This window comes from Vanessa cardui, chromosome 25, assembly GCF_905220365.1.
Source record: "Vanessa cardui chromosome 25, ilVanCard2.1, whole genome shotgun sequence".
Taxonomy (NCBI): Eukaryota; Metazoa; Arthropoda; class Insecta; order Lepidoptera; family Nymphalidae; genus Vanessa; species Vanessa cardui.
In genome coordinates this window covers 9073681-9099165 of record NC_061147.1, presented here as the reverse complement: position 1 = coordinate 9099165, position 25485 = coordinate 9073681, and the positions used below count along the sequence as shown (strand labels likewise).

The following is a 25485-nucleotide window of genomic DNA, read 5'->3' as shown; positions in this document are numbered from 1 at the left end:
ACAAGAGATCACTCTTTCCTTTTCAACAGATCCTCCTCCTCTCCTTTTCCAAAAACATTTCGACGATCTTGTCTCGTCTCTACGTCAAATACTACTATTATCGTAAAGTTTTATTAAAATCCATTCAGTATATACGTGAAAGAGTGACATCTGTACATACAAATTTTCGCCTTAGTGAGGAAGTAAAGTAGTAACTGTTGTATACATCACCCGATTTTTCAAATGAGTCATATGAGGCGTTATAAGTCGCATATATTGTTTACAATTTTTTATCTGTATAAGCTTAAGGTAACTTGCATTTATATCTTAAAAAGGAACAACACTGGAATGGACGAAACGCTTTTTAAACGATCTTTATATAGCTCTTTACTAATTTATAAAAATGGTTGTTATGAGTTTACCTTAAAATATGAAATATAACATTTGATAGGCTTTGCTATAGTACTTTACATTATAGTAACAGTCAATTTCCCACGGTTGGGCTAAGGCCTCCTCTCAGTTTAAGAAGAAGTTTAGCATATACCACCACACTGCTCCAATGCAGGTTGGTGGATTCTCATGAAACACAATTTCGTTGAAATTAAACACAAGATGAATTACAAACACAAATTAAACACATAAAAATTCAGTAGTGCATGTCTAGGTTTGAACCCGCAATATTCGGTTAAAATGCACACGTTCTTACCACTGTGCCATCTAGGCACTCATTATGAATGGCGTTTTTACAATATCTATGATTTTAAAAGCAATTAAAGTAGCTTTTTATATAAAATAAATAAAATTTTAACAAAAAGAAAAACCGACTTCAAACAAAACAGTATTTTAAAACAAATTAAAATGCACTAAAAAGTAATAAAAATAATTGCATATTTAAGATATTTTTGAGAGTCCTCCTAGGTAAAATGAAATGAAAAATATTAGACTACTTAAAAGTCGATTTACGATTATATAACGTAGTTATAGTTATTGTTATATTTGGAGCCGGTGTCCGGAGCCGTGGGACCCCAAGGGAACCATTACCTTTCAAACAAAAAAAAATTTATCAAAATCGGTCCACCCAGTAAAAAGTTATGAGGTAACAAACATAAAAAAAAAAAAAAAAAAAAAAATACAGACGAATTGATAACCTCCTTTTTGAAGTCGGTTGAAAAACCGTCATCGTTGTGTACAAAACATATACAAATTATACATAAATATACGAAATGTGTATAATGTATATACGTCCGTCCGTATTAGGATATAGGAACACAATTGACTGCATTCGTATGCCGACACCGTTACGATTGTATGTAAAGGCTGCATAACCTTTTGTTACTAAATGTTATGACGTCATCGCTTCTTGGAATTACATCTGGTAGTAAGGTGAGCTCACTCACGAGAAGCTAAGTGATAATATTGACGGATTAATACGTGCGTGATTAATACTGAGATAAAAATAATTCGTAGAAAAGTCCAGTGTAATGAAAAAATAGAGGCAACGTCATTTGAAGCTGCAATGACAGGGTAGAGAAGGTATACCTTGTGCAAAGTTAATTGATGTTTATATATAATTATATTCTGATAATGATAACGTACTTACTTGTTGGAATAGGCCCGGATTAACTCAGATGCAATCTATACATATAATAAAATTGGAGTGTCTGTTTGTAACATTAAATTGACCGTTTTTTACAAAATATGTTTTACACTTTTGTCCGTCTGTTTGTTCCGGCTAATCTCTGGAACGGCTGGACCGATTTTGACGGGACTTTCACTGGCAGATGTAATAAGAAGTAATTTAAGTTACTTTTGTTTTAGAATTATATATGAAATAATGATAAAATCACGCTGCAGAGTCTAAATAATGTCGCGTAAGCCACCACTCCGCTTTCACATAGAGTGTCATCCACCAAAAACTTAATATCACAAAAGTGCGTAATACAGAATTAATATCCTAAGTCAAATCTGTGACCTGTATAATATCAAATTGTTAAATCCAAACGCGCACGCAGTCGCCGCCACAGCTAGCTTGATATTAAAGAAAATGGTATGATCTACATAATAATTTATAATCTATAGCACTCAGGAGTAAGGTAAGCTTTCTATGAGTAGTTTTTCAATGATTCCGATGACTACCCCTGACAGACAAACAAACTCTTTATAACATTAGTTAATACTTGCTTAAGAGCTGAGATGGCCCAGTGGTTAGAACGCGTGCATCTTAACCGATGATAGCGGGTTCAAGCTCGGCGGTGAAAGAAACATCTTGATGAAACCTGCATGTGTCTAATTTCATCGAAATTCTGCCACATGTGCATTCCACCCACCCGCATTGGAACAGCTCTCCTTTATGGAAGAGGAGGCCTTATCTCAGCAGTGGGAATACAGGCCGTTACTTTACTTTACTTGCTTAAAAGTAAAATATAGCACTTGAAATGGAAGTGGTTTTTTATCATCATCATCATAAAAATACGAATCGAAGTAACACAGTCGTCGTCATTATCATTATTATACAAAGTATAAAATTTAATTAAATTATACACGACACGTTCATATCTTGTACAAAAATCAGTGAATAGTAACTTTGGTAGCGGTAAGCGACTTTGTTTTATACTATATAATGATGATTATTTTAATGTAACTTTGTCTGTGTATATGTTACGCTTTTATGACTCATCTGATTTTGATGAAATTCTTTACGAAATAAGTTTAAAGCGAAAGAAAAGATATGACCTTTTAAAGTCATCTTTAAACGATGGTCTGTGCGGTATGTTGTTTCCGACATGTTCAATGAGTCACCTACATGGTCTTTTACTCAAGGTCGTTAAGCTTTTGGAGGCCCGGCCATATTAGGATAATGACCCCTATAGTCACCAGAACACTATTTTGTTAGAATAGACTATAAAAAACTTTCATCGTTCTTCAATTTACGAATTAATGCTTTGTTGAAATATCTATTTACTGATTTGTTACCATTGGGAAAGTCAGAATCTCCTAGTAAAATAATATGCATATGTTATGACCAAATAGGTCTGAGGGGGGCCACTATTAATCGCGGGGCCCTAAGCAGTTGCCCAAAGAGCCCACTGGGAAAGAGGTGTCTGCTTTTGCTCGTACAGTAAACACTTAATATATAAACAAATTCGTTAATAAACTTTTACGTCAAATGCATTTCACTTAAAGGTCAGATAAGGTTGTATTCAAATTTCGACCTTATTGCGTCTTAACCCAAAGCAATACCGTTCATAAATAAATGTGGTTTTATTTATACATTCAATAAAACCAAGCTCAGACCATGAATCTGCAGTATCAATGTTAATAAACTCGGAAGATAATGTTCGTATCGAACCGCAAGTGACTCACGATCAAACAAACAGGACAAACCTTACATTAGTAGTGCATCAGTTCAGAGGATACTACGGCTAATAAGGTAGGATATTTTAAATTAATCAATTTTAATTTGTAATTAGAATAAATTTCAAAAATGGAACGCTTTTAGTGATCACAATCGTTTATAATATTAATACAATAACCTACAATAAAAATAAATCTGAATCTCTGAATTGAAAATCGATTCAATACGATTTAAGTTCAGAAATAGATGAACTAGCGATCAGTTCGATGCCCGTCCATAATTAATATTTGACCTCTGAGCCTGACCTCAATCCGTGTCGGATTGCATTTTGTTTTTGATTATTATTTTTAAGATGAGTTGCGTTCAGCTCTTAAGTTATATCTTAGATTCATTTAAAAAATATTGTCTTCCTTCGAATGACAGAAGTGGAAATCTAAATTTAACTTAATACTGGTAAATACATTTAAGTATAAAACCGTTAGTCAACCAGCGGGAATTTTAAAATAAACAAACGCATCATACATAGGCCGTCTCTTTCCTTCTCAGTTAATCATCGCATCGTAATAATTCATTATCCTTGTCACATCGGATGTGTGACAGGAATAATGAATAAAGTTGCTTTTTTGTGTAAATTAAAATAAGCAAATTTATTTTTACTACGCTTAAGGTAAATAAAGTAACGGTTTTGTTTATAGAATTAAATAAATGGAATATTTTTTAGGTTTTCCTTATTTTTACTATGTTGTAATATTAACAGGAATTTTTGAGTTTTATTTTATTCCTTTAAACATTTACTAGCGACCCGCCCCAACTTCGCACGGGTGCAATGCTGATACTAAATATATTACAATTTAAAAAAAAAAGCTTTTCGCTTTTTTTATAACAGTCATATTTGATAATAATAAACACGTTTTTGTGTTCTCATAAATAGAGTATTGTATTGACCAGCAATCAAAAACGCTTGCTTTGTGTGTTCGTTTAAAACATCGGTTGACAAACAATTTATGCATAGTATCAAACTCAAACTCAAATTCCTTTATTCAATATAGAAGCATCACACTTACTTATTGATTGTCAAATAAACACTACCACCGGTTCAGAAAAAGGAACACCCTGACCTGAGAAGAACCGGCGAAAGAAACTCAGCGGGTCTTTTTTGTTATTTTTTTTTTGTCAAATTAATAAGATACATAGTAGTATATGATTAGAAATAGCCAAGCGATCGTTTCAATCCCAAGGTGTGCTATCAAAGATAAACTCGCTAATTGTATAGTAACCTTCTCAATTACTACACATTGAAGAAATAAGTAATGTTATGTCACACGAAAGAAATTGTTTTAGAATTTAAAAATAATCAACTAATCTTATTTTACAGCATGGCACCGATCTCGCTCAAAATAGTTTTGGACGATGGTGCCGTCACCAGGACTCTGATGTTCGATACCACCACCAAAGTGGAGCAGGCTCACCAGATCGTTCGTGAGAAAATAATCAACATAGATCCTGATAAAGGTTACATTACTATAAACATAATAGAGATTCTATTTTCAAACTAAATCATTATCATCATTCAATGTACAGTAATAATAATAACAAAATCAATAAATATGAGACAACATCACATACATTACTGCGATCCCAATGTAAGTAGCTGAAGCACTTGTGTTATGGAAATCAGAAGTAACGACGGTACCACAAACACCCAAACCCAAGACAACATAGAAAACTAATGGTAATCTACATCGACTCGGCCGGGAATCGAACCCGGGACCTCAGAGTAGCGTACCCATGAAAACCGGTGTACACACCACTCGACCATAGAGGTCGTCAAACATTAAACTTGCTGATAGCCAAACAGCATCCGTATCGAATGCCTAATGCGTTCAAGGGTGTTCCTTCTCAGGTAGATTTGATTACCTTATAACAGATGAATGTCTAGTGACATACAGGCTGAGCCGAGATGACCCAGTGGTTATACCGCGTGCATCTCAACCGATGATTGCGGGTTCAAACCCAGGCAAGCACCGTTGAATATTCATGTGCTTAATTTGTGTATAATTCATCTCGTGCTTGGTGCTGAAGGGAAACCTGCATATGTCTAATTTCATAGAAATTCTGTCACATGTGTATTCTACCGACCCGCATAGGAACAGCGCGTGGAATATGTTCCAACCTTATCCTCAATGGGAGAAGAGGCCTTATCCCAGCAGTGGGAAATTTACAGGCTGTTTTTATTGTTGTTGTTTGACAGACTTAAACATTTTTTAAATAATCTACGTCAGATTAGCTTAACTTCAAAATAACGATTGGTTTCCATTTACCCACAGAATACGGTTTCTTCCTAACATCTGCTGATGATGAGCGCTCCGGTATCTGGTTGGAAGGCAACAGAACGCTGGAATACTATATGCTCAGAGATGGAGATTCTCTTTTCTACTTAATAAAGATACGAAATCTCAGACTCCGAATGTTAGATGGTGAGTAATAAAAATAGCTTCTAGATTTCTCTGGATTGACTTTCAAATAGAGTTAGACATATTTAAATTTAGAATGAATGTATGTCATATATTCGTTTACACATTTCAATGTTGAATAGTGTGAGTAGCACGCCAAACTTCGCATTTATTCAACAGACTTTTACAAATTTCGAAACCTTTGACCGAATTTCTTTAAGAGCTATTTCTATTGGTTGTGTAAATCGCCAGTAATCGGTTTTACTAATTTTGCCGATGCTATATCTTATTTGTGTCGTACTATACCTAACCATGAACGTCATCGCTAAACAAAATAATTCCTCATAAAACAACTATCTTTATAATGATTATTATTTATTTTAAATAGGATCAGTTAAGACGCTTCAAGTTGACGAATCCAAAAGTATACAAGACATAATGGTCCATATCTGTGACAGGATCGGCATCCCCAATAACGAGGAGTACGGTTTGGTAAGAATTAATTGTTTTGTACAGTCAGAGTAAGAAAACCTTCATCAGTTTTCAAATTCATTCCTTTATCAAGTCTTAAACTCTTAGTACTTTTTGAATCTAAACACCAAATCATTGCGATGCAATATGTCGTTTTCGGTCGGTATATCAGACTATCGCTCTTACTGAGCACACGAAAACAGATCTTAAGGTGACGAAACTCTTCTTACCCCCTTCTTCAACTGTACATTGAAATTAAATATGATCATGGGAATTGAAACACGTGTCCTTAAAGCATAAGACAATAAAAATAAAATATCGCTTGTTTGGTGATATAGTATTAATATTTTATTGATAATTAATACTAACTAACCAAAATTATTGCATAAAATATAGTGTCGCGAAGATTCTGAGCCCAAAGAAGAATCAAAATATTCAACTGGAACTTTAACCTTGAAAAAGAGGACCATTCAGAGGGAAAAAGACGCAAAATTGGAACAGCTCAGCAAGAAGTTGAAAACGGATGATAATGGTACAAAAATTAATTGCTTAAAGTAGGGAGCTATATTGTCAATTTAAAACTATTGTCTTTAAATAATAGATGACCGTTACTGTTCATTTTATCACATCTAAGTTTGCATCAAATCAATTCCTAAAGTCGGTCTTTTATTTAATGGCAAAATATTTATCATAACACAGATAACAAATAATAAAAAGAATAGTTTAATAAATTCGTATATTATTTTAAAGGATCAAGACACAAGGCTCATTACTATCGTCATAGTATTTATACTATTCTTACGTATAGTGTTGTAAGATTTAGTTACTACCTTACTAGCATCCAAAACTAAAACTGACTAATATTTTATCCCAAATTGTAATTTAGTGGAATGGCTGGACCAGCATAAAACCTTGCGCGAATCTCAAGTGGACCCAAAAGAGACCTTACTCTTCAAACGTCGACTGTTCTACTCCGACCGCAATGTAGACTCCAGGGATCCGGTTCAGTTGAATCTTCTCTATGTCCAGACCCGTGACGCAATCCTGGACTGCAGACATGTCGTCACTGAGGATAAAGGTGAGAAATAATAAAGTAATACCAAATCATACTTTAATTTTATCCGCCTATTGCAAGACTGGAAAATAGCGTAATAGAAGCATGCGAAAGCGATACTGTGGCGCCCGGTGAAAAGACGGAAAGGATACCGCTGGTTTTTTAGTGGGTATTCCGGTGTACCGGGGCGCAATCAGCGTCTTGGGCACCGTCGAATCCTAGATATCCTCCCACTGCACGTGGGTAAACGCGCAGTGCATTTTTCCAGGGAAAAAAACGACTGGAAAATGTGTCACTTGGTAATTGGTCACCACCACTAATATACATTAGCGCTGTGACGATTAATAACTATACCTTACATCGTCAATGCGTCACTAACCTTGGAAACCATGATGTTACTTGTACCTGTAGTTAAACTTGTACACCCGAGTTTCAAACTGGTTTACAATAATACTAAGTATTTTTGTTTGTTTTTATAATATGTCAATTTCATTTATCTACCTAGATAAACTTGCGCAAGACTAAATACACAACATACTACAAGAAACGTAAAATATTTTCTCTTAATAACAGATATTCGTGTCAAGTTACCCAATTATAAATTATGAAGCGTATATACGTTAAATAAACAAATTAGATCAGGAACGAAACAAGGAAAATATGTATGTGTTAAATGATTTAGTTTATTTCCTTTTATAATGATGTCATAATACAAATAAATATAAATAGTGTTTTGGTATTGTATAAACGGTATATTATAATTGTACAAAATTAAATAACGCGTTTTTAAAACGAGTCACAACAGTTGGGAACAGTCCGAAGTACCACTGCTGGGTTAAGGGTGGGTCCCTTTACCAAGATTTTCTTCGGGAGACGTGCTTCTTAATCGGCAATTGAGGGTTTAAATCCTGGAAAACAGCCTTTAATTTCCATGTACCAAATTTTTCTTTATAATTGTGAAGAATAGCATCCTGTTGAAACCTGCTTGGTACTTCATACAGATCCTTAGAAACATACAAATAGTCCTGAAAAAATACAGTGTAAGACTAAATTATAACTTTTTGAAAAGATTTCAAAGAAAAAACGTAGAGCAATTAGGGTATTAGACTCAATAACATAAGTGAAGTTATTTACGCAACCACTTATACTTAGTAATATATACTAGATTGTCTCATTTGGAAATACTTTCTCGGACAGAATTAGCCAGGTGTACTCATCAATAACTTGTTATTTTTCAGCGGCTGAATTCGCAGGAATACAGTGTCAGGTCCAATACGGAGATTTTCAAGAAGACAAACATAAGCCGGGGTTCATTGAAAAGTGAGTTTATTATATAGAAATAGGATTACTTTAACAGGACCAACATCAACATTTTAAAAACTAAACTAAATAGTATGCCGAAGTTACATTTATTAAGTTATTTCTCTTAAATGACCTTATGAAGAGGATACCTTTGCGTATCTATTGTCACAGATGAAGTGAACATATTCCCAATATAGTGCCAAATGTAATAATACCAATAAAAAACAAGTTTCTGATTCCTTAATTGATTGTAAGCTAACAGCTTGATAAGCTTAATAAATGGGTTATTTCATCTTGTGCAGAAAAAGTATTTTTTGCTGTCTGAGTTACTACTAAAATGATAAATGTTTTAAAAACAAATGATAAATTCCAGCTTGAAAGAATTCCTCCCGGAGCAATACGCGTCTTCGTGGGGCATCGAGAAGAAGATCATCAAGGAGCACCGAAAACATCAAGGTCTCAGCCAAATAGAAGCAAAACATATTTACACGAAGACCGCGAGGGAGTTGCCGACTTATGGTGTTACTTTCTTCCTCGTTAAGGTATAAGAAAATGCTCTTATTATTTTCTAAGAAAGTAAATCAACGTCGTAAGTTTGAAGAATTACTCACCTAACGCCAGCAGAAATACTTATAATATTATTGTATTCAGTAAATCTAAAGGAAAAAGGGCATAACTAATAAGTTGCCAAGGTTGTTAACGCTTTAGTGATGTAAGGCATGATCAATCTCCTTTTCTTTCATCGCCAATGAGGCACTTACCACTAAGAGTCTCTTTTCACCGTACACTTACTTAAAATTTTAAACTTAATTTGTTGATTTTTCAAGGAAAAACAAAAGACTAAAAAGAAGCTTGTACCGAGGTTACTAGGGATCAACTCAGAATCGATCCTGCGACTAGACGAGGAGACAAAAGAGATCCTGCAAGTGTGGCCTCTCACTCAAGTAAAGAGTTACCGAGCTGGAAGTGAATCATTCACTTTAAATTTTGGAGACTACAGGTATGCTACAAAATTTTCCAGAAAAGGCCTCTAAATCAAAAAACCAAAACCAATCCAAATCATACAACTTGTTTGCATGCAATAAGTACTTGTGAAAAACTATTTCAAGTGTATAGTAAATTCTTCCTAGAAATAAATATTTGCTTGGAATAGCTGTCGTATTCTTAACGAGTTCAACTTTTATTTTATTAAATGAACAGTGAAAAGGAGTACGCAGTGAAAACTAATGAAGCCTTTCGAATAAGAGATATTCTTCAGGGCTACATCGATATCATTCGGAAGAGACTGGCTGCACCATACAACGTCACTCATACTGAGGGCGAGGTGATTTGTGAGGAAATAGTTGAAAGCTCTCGGTAAGTAATTGTCTCTAATTTACACAGTTTATTTTGTCTAAATACAAATTAATAAGAGCTGAGATGGCCCAGTGGTTAGAACGCGTGCATCTTAACCGATGATTGCAGGTATATATATATAGTGGTGCTTGCCTTGAACCTGTGCTTAATTTATGTTATAATTCATCTTGTGCTCGGCGGTGAACGAAAATATCGTGAGGAAACCTGCATGTGTCTAATTTCATCGAAATTCTGCCACATGTGAATTCTACCAACCCGCATTGGAACAACCCTCTCCTTAATGGAAGAGGAGACCTTATCTCAGCAGTGGGAAATTTACAGGCTGTTATTTTACTTTACTTTAATTTAATTTTTTACATATAAATTTTAGTGGAGTAACACCAATTCAAGCGTATACACTTGAGGAATGCTAGAACAATATCACAGTGCCTTTGAGGCATGAAAATCTTATCCTGTGTCTGAACTCCATCCAATCGTTTTGGATTGCCATTCAATTGATAACATTTTATCAATGTTTACATACAATCATGTATCAAGTGCAGTCTAAGAATGTCTTCCGTAGACAGAAGAACATTGAACGACAAAATCTTAAATCTATAACAATCAGAAAATTATTGTGTTTGGACTGTTTTAAATAATAAAATTTAACTACAATTTAATTTGATAAAATTTAAGTTTTATGCTGTTTTATGTTATAATCGAATTTTATGTGTGTTCAAGTAAAAACTAACAACTATAACCTTCCTTTATTATATCTCCAACATGTTGGCGGAAAGAAGTCGTTAAAGCGCTTAGCGTTAAAAGGAAATTTCTTTAATTTTCAGAGGAACATTGACACAAAATGTGGTCGCATCTAAAGTGCAAACACACTCCCTTATCGGCCCGAGTCAAATAATATCCGTTGATCAAGGTAGTAATTTACTATATCTTTATCATTTAGAATTCAAATTCAAATCTCGTTCTATAATTTAAGATGCATTTACTTATTGTTAGTTGTAGTATAAAAAACTGCAAAAAAAGTAGTGGAAGAAACTCGACGAATATATTTGCAAAGTTTACTTAATATGATGATGGCAAATTGGAACCTTTCCTTACATCCCCAAACCACTTCAACATGAGAAATAATTCCTACAGTGCCAATGGGTTACTTATTAACATCAGGATAATTGCTGTCTGCGAAGTTATAAAAAAGGACTCAAAAAATGTTCTACTTGTTTGTTTTTCAGGACAACAGTCACAAATGGGAACTAAGATAGTGACAGTGCATGAGGTGATAACATCCAGACAAGGAGACCGAAGCCAACAAGCAGTGGTACATATTTGGAATTATATAAGCAGTTGAAATTCTTGAACCTCAAACTATATACACTAAATCGTTTTAAAATATTTAACAGCCAGTATTGACATCCAAGGCTGGTACATGAGACAAAGCCCATTCTTCAAGCGAACAGTCAATAAAGCAGTTCTTAGTTTAAAGTATCTATGTCCGAATTATATCCGATTATTAAATTTAAGTAATAATTTGTTCTGATTACGGATGGTAGAATATTCTAAATTCGGTTGACGACAATGATTCGTGATACAATTCACATATCTTTAGAAAAATAATATACTTATCAGAAACTTTATTGGCTTTTTACCTCGTGTCTAGCTAGATCACCTACTTACTAGTTATCCTAAGATACAACTGTAATTAGTATTGATGTTTTCGGCCTAAAAATCAGTAAGGCAATTAAATTAACAAGACACGCAACAAAGACCAAAGAAATGCCTAATAGTGACTATAGATGGATCCCATGCCAATCAGATAGAACATTTGCCTTTCTTTAAAACCTGGAGGACAATTTTTTGCGAAATGCCTCACAGACAAAACAAATATACTTTTTCAGAGAGGTGAACTCAAGAGGTCGAATAGTAAAGTTCATGACTTTGACAAGAAACTCAATCGACTTAACTCTGAGTCGGTCAGGGCTGTCGTTCTTCTTTCAGGTAAAATATTTTTATATCTAATTATCAAACTGAAATAACCGATTAGTTTTTTGGCCCACCTGATGTGTGGGGTAATTTAAATTTTTAAAAACTTTTCGATTTGAATTGAAAAGAAAAAAAAATGAATATTTTTCTTTCCCATCTTATATCTAAACGTATAAATATAATCACGGAGAAACATACCTACATACATATATACATACATACAAACAATCGAACTGAGAACCTTCTTTTTCGGTCGTTTAAAAATTGGTAGTCACAAAGAAGTCAGGAATCGTTTTTGAGGAACACCTTATAAATTAATAAACTTATGGGGCCTTCATACTTAGCCATCAAATGCTAAATTACTTACGAATCTATATATTGAACAAAATTTACAAGTGAAATCGCTTACAAAACAAAAAAGACATATGTGTAGTTAAACACTTTCTTTTCCCTTTTTTTATCCAACCACTAACAAGGATATAAAAAAGGGTAACAATCTTTCACTTTCTGACGACCTCTGTGGTCGAGTGGCGTGTACACCGGTTTTCATGGGTACCTCACTCCGAGGTCCCGGGTTCGATTCCCGGCCGAGTCGATGTAGATTATCATTAGTTTTCTATGTTGTCTTGGGTCTGGGTATTTGTGGTACCATGGTTACTTCTGATGTCCCATAACACATGTGCTTTGGCTACCTACAAGTACATTGGGATCAGAGTAATGTATGTGATGTTGTCTCATATTTATTCATTATTACTTTATAGATCCCACGAAGGAGAATATTGCGGAAGTAAGGAATATCGTAAACGGCTTCAAAGAAAACTTACCGAGCATATTGAAAGGTAACTTATATCGTATCTTTTTATTTACATTAATCAATAATAGATAGTTTTTATAATCTGCGATAATTCTCGTCCTTATTTAGAATACCTCTGTATCCGATTTCATAATTATCCATAATCGGAACAGTTCAGTCGCGATGAGATAATATACAGACACACAGAAATACTATAGAATATAATAATATCACTATTAATTCTTATATATTAAATAATTAAATCTATACTTCAAGAATATTTTTTATGGTATAGGTTAGCGGACGAGCGTATGGGCCACCTGATGGTAAGTGGTCACCATCACGCATAGACAATGACGCTGTAAGAAATATTAACTATTCTTTACATTGTCAATGTGCCATCAACCTTGGGAACTAAGATATTATGTCCCTTGTGCCTGTGGTCACACTGGCTCACTCACCCTTCAAACTGGAACACAATAATATTGAGTTCTGTTATTAAGCGGAAAAATAACTGATGAATGGGTGTTGCCTACCCAGACGGGCTAGCACAAAGCCCTACCACTAATAATTAATTTATATAAACTTTTACAAGAACTATTAAATTCAGATCCCAAAGAAATGGAATCTGTGCCTCAAAATTCGTACCTTGAAGTTATAGAAGCTTCTAATCAATCGAATGTAAAAAACCAACGACAATTAAACTAAAGTTAAAATGCTAAAATTAAATTTTCAGGTGCAAATGAAACAGCAGCCAATTTAAAAGGAGAGCAGTCGAAGAAACTTCTAGAAGAATTAGACGAACTTTGTGCATATATCAATACTTTGGTTTCCACGACGATGAAAAGTGACCTTGTAAGTTTTTTACTTTTGTCCATAGAGAGGATGATTCAGTACATGTGTGTTATACATGTTTGTAAAACGTTCGGGTGGTAGGTACCTATATTTATCTAAGATCAAATCAGCCTATGTGATCTTTGCAGTAATAGTCTATCTCAGTGCCAAATTTTATTCAGATCCTTTCTTCTATTTGTGTGATCAAGAAATCCATCCATTCATACTTTTGCATATGTCAAATCTTATAAAATCATCACAAATTAATTGTTTTTATTTTCTTGGAAAACAATAAAATATATGATGTATTTATATGTAGAGCGATCCAGACAATCTCATGACTGCTCAAGATTCTGCGAGAAAAATTGCAGATTTATCCACGCAGATGTTCTTCTCTTTGGATCCAAAAAGTAAAGGACGCAGTCAATTGCTCAGGGTAAGATATTATTATAAACAATTGCATACACATAAGCAAGGAAAGCCAAGACATTTAGAAAATACAAATCTTAATAGAAGAATTGGGATAAGCAGCACTTAATTTGTGATTTTAATAATAGTACTTATTATATGGTCGTTTGTAGTAAAAACAGTATCGTGTGAAAATTTGCAAATTTTGGATAAGGATCTTCCATGTGTATCATGATTATGAAGCAAAGAGTAATCTTCTATAAACTCCATAACTGCCCTCGAAAAAGTACCTAAGCCTAGCAATTGGATATTTATACCCTTATACTATAAAGTATATTTAAGCAAAAGAAGACTTAAAGCAACTAATCAATAATAGTCGTCCAACCATAGGGATACCTTGAAATTCTTCTTAACTGCGGTTTCATAATGACAAAATTGGTAACGACTCCTATCATAATCTTATATCTTGAAAAGTGAGAACAGAAATTACAGCTAGAGATAAATATATAAATAATAAACACGTGTGTCTAAAAAATACTTCCACAACTTTGTTCTTTAACAAAAAACATGAAATAATTTGGTTAAATCTATAACGATTTTATTTGACAGCGTTCCCGTAACAGTTTCATCTTAGACGAAAAGACTGAAGCCTCTCTTCGACGTGCCTCCTTTATAACAGCTGCTGATAACGCATGTCAAGCTGTAGAACACGCTAAAATTGAATTGGACGAGGTCAGTATACTTGATGCAAGAAATCATACAGGTTGAATCATACAGCCTATTGCTGTCTACAGCTGAACAAAGGATTTCCCCAGAGCGCGCCACGGTGCTCGGTGCTCAGCTTCCCTCATCCAGCTTAGAGAGAGAAAGAGAGAGAGAAAATAAGAAACTGACACTATAATTCAATTAATTATAATAAAATTATTTCAGGAATACAACGGTCCTCCTCTCACCGATGAAGAGCAGAAAAAATTGGAACTCAAAACGGTTGATAGAATGGGAAAATTAAACGCAGCTATAGCATTGCTTCTTAACGCTCATGCTGGTGAGAAATATTAGAAATATTTCTGAAATTTAAAAAAATCTAAGAAAGACCTAAGCCTACTATTATTATTACAGATCCGAAAAATATTGACTACGAAATGGCGGTGAATTCAATGAAAACAATACATGAGCTAGTACCGGACTTCATCAAAGGTATATTTGGTGTTACATAAAATAATATCATCTGTTTCATCGTTATCTGTAATATAAAAATGAATTAGTTGCGAAGTGCAAATCTCGAGAACACCTAAATCGACGCCATAATTATTATTTTTGAGAATATTCTTAGAAGATAGATTTTACGAATTTTTTTTAAATTGCCTAAATGCAGAGACATGGCGGTTTGTATCGTCTAATGACAAAAAAACTGTGAATTGTAAGACATTCTGTAGCGTTTTTAGTATCAGCATTAGTGTGTAGTAGTGAAGTCGGGACGGATCGCTAGTATATCATAAAATTAATGTACGTTGAGACAACAATCATCGCGTATTTTATAATATCATCATGTTTTCATATTTTCAAATTACGTATGGCATCAACTGCCACGATTGAAAGGAGGTTTAATTTCTAATAAAGTTAAAATGACTAATTAAATTGCAGATTCGAAATCTCTTTTGTCTGTTGGAAATGAAAATACAAATAAAAAACTCAGAGATCAAATAATACAGCTACTAGATGGTGCACGGAATATGTGCATGCTTACTGGATCTAATGACGTTAATGTATGTATATTAATTATGTATGTTTTTAAGATATGTTTTAAAATTATTATATATATTTATAAAATAGTAATTTAACAGAGATTAAACAAATAGACTTAATGCTCTTATAGTACAATATTATTCATTTTGGTATTTTTTTTATTTTACACACAGTATAACACAAAGTGACTTTCCGCAGTCTGTCCTTATGGATGCGATTTTCTTAATAGATAGAGTGATTCGAGAGGAAGGTTTTTGTATATAATACATGGACAATATAGTAAAGAAACACTGATAATTTTAGAAATTTCTAATGTAATGTCGTAAATATACAAATTCTATAATACTAAACGTTTTACAGAATTTGTTGTTGTTTGTTTGTGTATCAGTAATGCACATGTGTGAAGCCGGGGCTTTTCGCTAGTTATGCATACATTATAATATAGTAATATTTTATTTTTATAGAAAATGCACGACGTTGGTAACAATTACGCCGATGTATCTAAAAAACTTATTTTCACATTTAATCGACCAGATCAAACGCTAGATGCTAATGGCACTTCGGACCTTGAAAGCCAGGTAACATACGATTACTACCTAAAATTACAATACATTACATTACCAGCCTGTAAATTTACCACTGCTGGCTTAAGGCCTCTTCTCGCTTCGAGGAGAAGTTTGGGAGCATATTCCACCACGCTACAGTAACGCTTGTTGGTTGATACATATTTTCCTTCACCACCAAGCATGAAATGAATTATATAAATATAAATAATGCACATGAATATCCCGTGGAACTTGCTTGGTTTTGAACACGCAATCATCAGTTAAAATACGTGTTCTAACTACTGGGCCATCTCGGTTCTTAAATCACACTAAATTTGATATCATATCTTTTTGAATAACGAGTTTCGTCATACAAATAAAACGGTCTTTTTATTATGATTCAGATTTTGGCAATAGCCAAGGAAGTCGGAGAGAAAGTATCCCTGCTTCTCATGGAGGCTGATGAACTGAATAATTTAGAATCCAATGATCCTCATTCAGTGAATTTGGATGCTGCTGGAGTGAAGTGCGCTGATGCTACTCAAGGTCTCTTAGCATGTGCCAAGGTTTGTTGGTTTATAGATCTATGATATTTCTTGGTGGTAGATATATGTGCAAGCCCGTTTGGATAAGTACCATCCAATTATTAGTTATTTAGGTTGCCAATGTAGCCAGTGTAGCTACAGACACAAAGGCAATAACATCTTAGCGCCCAAGGTTGGTGGCGCATTGGTCATTTGAGGATTTGTTGATATTCCTTACAGCGTCATTGTCATGTCGTCTTGTCTATGGGCGGTGGTGTCTTAACTCCATGTGGCCCATTTGCTTTTTCACCTAACTATACCATTAAATTAAAATAAAATGTTTTTAATTTATCGCTATAAACTTTTGATTTAAGATAGAAATAATCACATATTGTTTTTTTCTTTAAAATATTATTTAATAACATTAACCAGTGCTTAAATTTTCTAATGTATTTATTTTACCCATGTAGCTTACTGCTCCCACAATCCACGAGCCTCACTGCCAAAGTGCTTTAACAGCAGCTGCGGAGAATCTTTCGTCATCAGCTCAGAATCTAGCCTTAACGTACAAACCATTAGTGGATAAACCAGGCAGGCACGGTTTCGCTAAACAATTAGCTGATCGAGTCTTCGATCTTGCTAAGGCTCTGGATAAATTGAAAGATTCATATGCTAACTTAAATGGTAATTCTTTTTTTTTAAATCTTTCATCTGCATAACTAAACGTTACTACAATGTTAATATAAATCAGGCTAATAATTAACTTATAACATGAAGAGTATGTATATATAGTATAAAATGTTTCAATTAAATCCAAATTAAGGGAATAACTCAATTATTACATTTTAGTGAAAAACAATGATATATCTGATAATGAGGAATCTGATCTACAACAACAACAACGACTACAATTTGTCGTGACGTCATCAGCAGCTAAAAATGGTTTGGAAGATGCGGATAAAGAACTAAAGGAGATGATCAAAATGTTAACAGTAAGCTTAAAGTGAAATTCGTAAATCATATCTCATCACGCTCATCTGAGATTAGTGTAAGATTAGTGTATTATCAATAAGTTATAGTACTTATTATCGAGTGTGTGAATTAAGATAATAATGTTGCAATTCTAAAGATGCAACCTCGATTCTCAGCGCTAGAGAAATCATTCATTTTAGTAAATAAAAATTAACACAGGATTAAACATTTAAGTAGCCTTCAAGTTAAAGTTACATTACTAAATTTATGACATTAATCAGGTCCATCAAAAATGTAAAATTTTGATCACTGTATACTAAATATGTTACAGGAACCTAGTGATACGACTGAACCTAAAAATCCAAACACACGACGTCTTTTATCTGAAAAAATGGCACAGCTGAACGCAGCAATCGCATCCCTACTCCAAGCTACTTCTGGTAAGATTAAAAGATGAAATTTAAAAGCAAAAGAAACAGCGATCAACGAATTAATTTTATACAATGTCATAATAACTGTCTCATATTAAATAACTAAATAGGAACACTTTAAAAAGTACCAAGTCTATAATGGGCCATATATATTTACGTCACTTTTACTCGACAGATGCTAGAAGACCTGACTACAATACTGCAGGAACAGCAATCAATACTATTTGTCATCTTACTCCAAACATCATCAATGGTAATAAGCATATCCATAGTAAAAATAATAATGTTTCACTTTTTATTGTTATTTTAATGATTTAATTTATTTTAGAAACAAAAGCATTACACGGCAATATCGATGAGAATTCCTGGCCAGAAATAACAGAAAATCTTAAAGATATGCTGGAAGCGACACGTGGTCTTTGTGGTAGCGCTGAGGACTGTAATATTGCGGTAAGTGATAAAAAGCGAAGAGCTCTAATACTTGTTGACTTTCAGATAGCATATATTTAAATAACACAATGTTGGAAAAGAGTAAGAATCTACATTCCTAACTATTGGCAGCTTTACGTAATATGGTTCTATAAAATAACGATCCAAGTGTTTGTAAAATCCTACCTGAATAAACTTGCAGAAAAAATGGTAGTAGGTAAACTTATAATATTTATTTTGTATTTCAGGAGCTTAATGAAGCTGCATCGAAAATTGCAAATTCGTCTGGTAAACTAACCTTCATATTTAATCCTCGGGGTAATACAAAGAAAGGAGACGATGTAAGTATTTAATTCTTATAACTACAACTAACAGATGCACAAATAATAAAAATTCGTAAAGATTGACTAATGCATAACATCTATTATTCAGCTAATTAGGCTTTGGATAAATTGATATATAGTTATAATAGTCTGTTCGGTTTCTTTTTTATGTAGGTTCTACAACTGGCAAGATCTGCTGCGGACCAAGCTGCTCACCTACTGACTAATGTGGATCAGCTCGCAAAGAGAGTTGGTGGAGATGAGGGAACCGCACTAGATACAGCTGGAGTGGAAGTAGTTGATGCTGCACAGCAACTAATGAAGACTGCAGAGGTAACAATGATGACGAAACGTAAATCAGGAGATAGTTGAAGATATGATTACTAAATCTTAAAGAAAGCTTTATTATTATTAAATTTAATGTTTCTTTTTCAATCTACTAGATAACAGCACAAAGTATGGACGACGCCCGTTGTCAAGCAGTATTGTTATCAGCAATAGATCGTCTTTCCGATCGTGCTAGAAATTTGAAACAATCCTGTAAGCCTGTAGTCCAATCTCCTGAACATCGTCAATCTGAAGAACTAATTAGCCAGGGTCTGAAACAAATGAATTCAACTCTTGACAAATTAAATGAAACTTGTCAAGCTGATGAAGGTGAGTGAGGTTCTGATACAAAGAATATGAATAATTTTAAATTGTTAGAACCATAAACTGTATTGTCTATAATATTAGATCATCCTTAAAAAAGCAAAAATAATTTAAGACAAAAATATAAGTTTTGATATAGCCGGAAATAATAATACGTTGAACAAAATGATAAAAGTCATATTAAAAGTGATTTCATTCTAGGGCAAGATTATGATGTTCCTAAGGTTTGGGACAGTGAGGCCCAGCAAGAACGACTTAAATTCATCGTTCCAACATCAGCAGCTAAGACTGCTTTGATGAATGCGGATAAAGGAATGCAAGAAATATTAAAAACACCATTGGTAAGCTACTTAGCGCATTCATTTTCGCCTTAACATATTTAAAAACGAACAATGTTTTAATAAGAAACATAAAAATAATAGAAGTATTGCTATTAATCAATTTGAAATTTCAAATTTATATCTTAAATACATATTTATTTATTTTTTACTCTTTAAATAGGTCAATAAAAGTCCCTCAGCAAGAAATCCTAATGCACGACGTCTTCTATCGGAAAAGATGGCGCAGTTGAATGCTGCTATTGCCTCCTTAGTCCAAGCAACTTCTGGTAAGTATAGGATTCAACCAAGTCAAAAAAGGAATGTTAAATCACTTCCTACAAAAATGACTAACTTAATAGATTGTCTAATATATAGACGTTTTAATTGGAGAAAAACGTACAATATAGCTTTCATATAACATATTAGGTGGATAGATTGAATTACAATATTACATAATAACTCGCTTTCTTTATATGTAGATGCAGACAACCCTGATTACCGTACTGCAGGAACAGCCGTTAATACCATTTGTCAGTTAACTCCATACATCATCAACGGTAATTAATAAGTATAATTCATATAAATAAGTAATTTATTAATAAAATCAATTTTAATATCTAGATAAAGAGGTAAATTTAAACTGAATATCAGGCGCGAACCAACTTAGATCGTAGCATCGGCAAATTCAATAAAACCGATTACTGCCGATTTATGTAACCAAAAGAAATAGCTCCCTTTCGCGCCAGTCGACGCTATTCATCGCTATGGATTCTCGCGTCAGTTCAACCTGAGAAAGGAAGTGCATTAAATCGACGTGTCAAATTGACGAATATGACATTACAACTTATTACGTTTGTGTAAAGATCATATTCACATAAGAAATAAATATTGATAATTAGGGCTAGCGTACTTAATTCGGATGTGATTGTTTATACAAATTTTGCCGATGCTACATCTAATTTGTGTCGTACTATTAATACGACATATATTTAAATACAATGAACTGTTCTAGATACAAAAGTACTCCACGGTAATGTCGACGATAACTCCTGGAAAGAAATAACAGAAAATTTGAAAGACATTCTAGAAACAACTCGTGGTCTTTGCGACAGCGCTGAAGACTGTAAGATTGGAGTAAGTCGATTTATTTAGATGAAAGAAAAGATGGTAAAAATACGTTAAAAAAATAAGTTTTACTTACTGTTTACAATTCTTCAGGAGCTGAATGAGGCCGCATCCAAAATTGCAAAGTCTTCTGGAAAATTAACGTTCATATTCAATCCTCGTCGGAATGCTAAGAAAGAAGAGGATGTAAGTGTAAATAATCAATATACCTTCTATAATATATACTATATTAAAAAAAAATCTAGACTTAGCCCTTGTATCATAGTACCAACTTTATCGTTGATTATCGTAGTAAGTTTGGTGTTTATTTGCCGTAGGTTTTAAACCTATCGAGATCTGCTGTAGATCAAGCTTCTCAGCTGCTGGCAAATGTGGATCAACTCGCAAACAGTGTTGGTGGAGATGAAGGTACCATACTAGACACAGCTGGAGTGCAGGTTGTTGATGCTGCACAGCAATTATTGAAGACTGCTGAGGTAACACTGTGCAACTACAAATATATTAAACTAAACTTTGATTTGAAAAGTCCATTCGTAAATTGTATATTAAATCTTATAGATAACAGCACCAAGTATAGATGACGCTGGTTGTCAAGCAGTATTATTATCAGCGATAGACCGTCTTTCTGATCGTGCTAGAAGCATGGAAGAAACATGGAAGCCTTTAATCCAAGCTCCTGCATATCATAAATCTGGAGAACTACTTAATAATGGTCTAAATGAATTAAATAAAGCTTTAGATACACTGAGACAGGCATGTCAATTTGACGGTAAGATATTGTGAGATAGTTATAGAATATATTGGATATTTTTATTTCGTTTTATTATAGATAAAACGACTGGGTTTAGATTTCATTACAAGACACTAATTATTGTAAAGAATAGCATTGTAAAACTGTTTATGTGAAAAGCGCAATTATGCGAGTTTCTTGTCGTTTCCTCTGGCTAGAGGCTGCTTTCCAAAGCGGTGGTAGTATTTAATTATTTTCGACGATTCAAAAACGCTTTATTGCAAACTTTACTTCATAAAAATTGAACTTTTAAGATATTAGAAAAGGCTGTTTGATAATGATAAAAAATAATAAAGTAACTATATTTTAATAGATAAACATGAAGGTGATGTTACTGATGATGAATCAAGAGGCAATGAAGAACAGGCTCGACTCAATTTTACCAGAACATTAAAAGCTGCCAAAGCGGCTATGGTTGACTCAGCCAAAGAAATTAAAAATGCAGATTTACCAATCAATAGAATGGTAAAAAACATTTTACACGTATATAATTGTTACAAAGGTCGTATATCTTTACGTTATGACAGACTAAAGTAATATATTCAAACTTTCAGCATGAAAAGAATATTAAGAATAATATTCCAGCACCTAATAATTTAATATCTCAAAAGCTGGCGAAATTGAATGCTGCTATCGCAAATCTGCTTCAAGCTACTTCAGGTAAAAGTTCTTTTATGAAATAGGAAAATAGAACTACAAATTCAAAATTCAAAAAGTTTGAAATGAAAATTTGAAAAAAGATTAAATGTTTTTACTGTTACACTTTTCTCTTTTCATCGTCATTTGTAAATGTCGTTTGTTACTTTCAAACCTTATTATATCCTTTTACTAATTGTATCCGTTACCTAGATCGTGAAAGACCTGACTACGATGAAGCAGTGAAAGCAATCCATACAATTTCAAGTCTTACTCCTGATATTATAAAAGGTATGCTGGTTTATGTAAAATGATGACAATAGTTAAGTATTAGACTCATTTCTCAGATCATATCTCACTCACTCAGACGTACTCCTCTAACTGATTGTCCTCAATTTTTAACACCGAATACATGTAAATTTGCTAAATCAAGTTTTAGAAAAACATGTTTTTTCCATAGATGTAAAGCCCCTTCAAAGTACCGTGGACGACAAATCTTGGAAGAACATAATGGATAATCTCAAATCAATTGTTGATACGACTACTGAGATTTGCGACAATGTTGACAATCCACAGGTAAGTAAAACTTGACACAATCGGTAAAATATTATCAGATGGTTTACATTTGTCGGTAAACTTTTGTGGCAGACCGACTGAATAGGTTTTACTTTTACCTACACTTACCCTTTACTATTTTTATGTCGGATTGAATAGTAAGGAAGACTGTGTAACCACAAGCACAAGGGATATTGGTGATGTAAGGAATGGGTAAAATTTCTTCAGTATCTATGGATCGTGGTGACCTTTTTGTTTTAACTCACGCCAACCTATACCATACAAAGCTGTTTTATTTTGTCATTTCTTTATCACGTTGTTTTATTTTTTCAGGAATTAAAACAATCAGCATCTAAGTTTGGTAACGCCGTTAGTAAATTATCATACGTGTTTAATCCACGCAATAATCAAAAGAAAGAAAACCAGGTAAGATAAAGATGACTCTTAACATCATTTATTAGCATTATTCATCTAAACTTCGAGAAATTACACATTTAACTATAGCAATCGCTACAAAATCTATAAAATCAGCATTACTGTCTGTTCTATGTATGCTTAGATCTTTTAAAATGACCCAATGGATTTTGATGCTTATAAATGGATAGAGTGATTCTATAGGAGGGTTTTTGTATATAATACATGGACAATATAGTAAAGAAAAAAGAATAAATATGTAGTATATTAAGTACCAGCATTGCACTCGTGTGAAGCCGGGCAAGTAAGTAATAAATCTTAATTAAGCACCTGAATTTTAAGCCGCATCGTTTTCATCAGATTCTAGATTTATCCAGAGACGCAGTGGAACAGATGTCTTTGTTGTTGTCAAACGTGTATCAGCTAGTTGAGGGAGTTGATGGTGACGACGGCGAGAAACTTGACAAAGCCGGAGTCAGCGTTGTTGATTCTGCGCAGATGCTGCTGAAAATTGCTGAGGTATTTTACTATATAGCTCCGTAATAAACTCTAATAAACTTTCTACAGTGTAATCGACGGATATTGGTATTCCAAATGATTTAAAAAAGGATTGTTTTATAAGCATTTCTGACATTTTCTGAGGCTACCAAACTCCAAGCTAATACAGAGAAATCTATAATATACAGGGTTATTGGTAACTCGGTGTATTATGGATCCAAAAGTGAACCATTTTTGAGTTATCACGTTTTTTTAGCTTTTTTTAAAATTTGTCAAAAATGCAACTTCAAAAATTTATTAAAAAAAAGTATCAAATAAAATCGTTTTTTTCTTTTGTTTTTTAAAAATGATTAAATACTGATTATTTGTCAATATTAAAACAATAATTATCGGTCCAAATTTAAAAATGCGAGATGGAAAACTAATTTATTTCAATACCTTTTAGATAACTTTTGATAACTCAAAATTGGTTCACTTTTGGATAATGCATATGGGGGTTAAAATTATTGCAAATAGTCACCCCTATCACCTCCTAAAGGATATACGTCGAATAACCCTGTATAACCTGCCATCTCTCTGGACTTCAATGCAGTACTTTGTGTACTGCCTGACCAGTTGTTTTAATTCTGTTTTTAGATAACATCACCAAATATCAGCGATGAACACTGTCAAGCGGCATTACTATCATCCATCGACCAAGTCTCAAAACTGGCCGAAGATCTAAAGAAAACTTGGAGACCTCTCGTGCAAACACCAAAACATCGTCCAATTGGAGACCAACTTGATCAGAATCTGAACATAGTTCAAAATACACTAGACAAGTTAAGACAAGCTTGTCAGCAAACCGGTATGCAAAAAATGTCTACATCTGATTTGGCACAACCTATAACCGTAATTCAAAGTTTTATCAAAGCTATATAGTTCATGAAACTTTTTTCTATCACTCAGAAATGTTTTTACTAATTTCCTAACTACAATATTTTATTGAGATTTTATACTTTACGCTGCTCAGACTTGATTCCAAGACCTCTGCAATTTTGTACAGAGCCTTTAAAACAATCAGTCAATTATAATTGACTCAATTGGTAAAGTGCATTTGACTTGGGTCAAAATTTTAGTAACCTTCATAAAAGTTAATATCCTTAAAAGTTAGTATAAGTAACAACCCTTAATTGTTTTGTTTGACTAAAAATTCCATTCTTTTTGAGGGAAATACTTGGAACATATAAGTATCATTTACGACACACTGCATATGTGTCGTAGATTATACAGAATTTCTACCGATTTATGAAGGTTTTCTTACGATGTTTACCACAGAATGAAAAATAAACAAAAAATTAGCTAATGAAAACTCTTTGGTATCTTTTATCTATTCTTTATTTAAAATAACAATAATTTGAATATCACAGACGACTTAGAAGAATCTAAACCATATCAACTAAGCGATTTATCTGATGCGAAGAACATAATCAAAGAAGCTGAGAAGTTGTTTTCAGAAGATAAAATGTATGAACAAAGGGCCTTACAAGCAGGGAATAAGGTAAGTC

General features: G+C 33.5%; 1 protein-coding gene across 1 annotated transcript in view; it reads left to right on the top strand.

The window, feature by feature from the left end:
- The first annotated feature begins 1224 nt into the window (after positions 1 to 1224).
- Positions 1225 to 25485, top strand: part of LOC124540387 (talin-1-like) — a 56983-nt gene continuing 32722 nt past the window's right edge. Inside the window, exons 1-45 of the mRNA XM_047117889.1 lie at positions 1225 to 1512; positions 4710 to 4846; positions 5662 to 5811; positions 6176 to 6279; positions 6655 to 6790; positions 7145 to 7336; positions 8551 to 8632; positions 8988 to 9156; positions 9442 to 9614; positions 9815 to 9970; positions 10795 to 10880; positions 11197 to 11282; positions 11860 to 11959; positions 12706 to 12783; positions 13474 to 13592; positions 13891 to 14007; positions 14589 to 14711; positions 14910 to 15024; positions 15099 to 15176; positions 15624 to 15745; positions 16190 to 16303; positions 16675 to 16836; positions 17265 to 17478; positions 17644 to 17786; positions 18098 to 18206; positions 18373 to 18450; positions 18526 to 18647; positions 18875 to 18967; positions 19124 to 19282; positions 19393 to 19606; positions 19802 to 19941; positions 20102 to 20207; positions 20400 to 20477; positions 20933 to 21054; positions 21139 to 21231; positions 21363 to 21521; positions 21604 to 21814; positions 22149 to 22300; positions 22390 to 22495; positions 22685 to 22762; positions 22932 to 23047; positions 23360 to 23452; positions 23801 to 23959; positions 24575 to 24785; positions 25348 to 25478. Of these exons, the coding sequence (XP_046973845.1) occupies positions 4711 to 4846; positions 5662 to 5811; positions 6176 to 6279; positions 6655 to 6790; positions 7145 to 7336; positions 8551 to 8632; positions 8988 to 9156; positions 9442 to 9614; positions 9815 to 9970; positions 10795 to 10880; positions 11197 to 11282; positions 11860 to 11959; positions 12706 to 12783; positions 13474 to 13592; positions 13891 to 14007; positions 14589 to 14711; positions 14910 to 15024; positions 15099 to 15176; positions 15624 to 15745; positions 16190 to 16303; positions 16675 to 16836; positions 17265 to 17478; positions 17644 to 17786; positions 18098 to 18206; positions 18373 to 18450; positions 18526 to 18647; positions 18875 to 18967; positions 19124 to 19282; positions 19393 to 19606; positions 19802 to 19941; positions 20102 to 20207; positions 20400 to 20477; positions 20933 to 21054; positions 21139 to 21231; positions 21363 to 21521; positions 21604 to 21814; positions 22149 to 22300; positions 22390 to 22495; positions 22685 to 22762; positions 22932 to 23047; positions 23360 to 23452; positions 23801 to 23959; positions 24575 to 24785; positions 25348 to 25478 (5685 nt within the window). The 5' untranslated portion in view covers positions 1225 to 1512; position 4710. The remainder of the gene's footprint in view (positions 1513 to 4709; positions 4847 to 5661; positions 5812 to 6175; positions 6280 to 6654; positions 6791 to 7144; positions 7337 to 8550; positions 8633 to 8987; positions 9157 to 9441; positions 9615 to 9814; positions 9971 to 10794; positions 10881 to 11196; positions 11283 to 11859; positions 11960 to 12705; positions 12784 to 13473; positions 13593 to 13890; positions 14008 to 14588; positions 14712 to 14909; positions 15025 to 15098; positions 15177 to 15623; positions 15746 to 16189; positions 16304 to 16674; positions 16837 to 17264; positions 17479 to 17643; positions 17787 to 18097; positions 18207 to 18372; positions 18451 to 18525; positions 18648 to 18874; positions 18968 to 19123; positions 19283 to 19392; positions 19607 to 19801; positions 19942 to 20101; positions 20208 to 20399; positions 20478 to 20932; positions 21055 to 21138; positions 21232 to 21362; positions 21522 to 21603; positions 21815 to 22148; positions 22301 to 22389; positions 22496 to 22684; positions 22763 to 22931; positions 23048 to 23359; positions 23453 to 23800; positions 23960 to 24574; positions 24786 to 25347; positions 25479 to 25485) is intronic.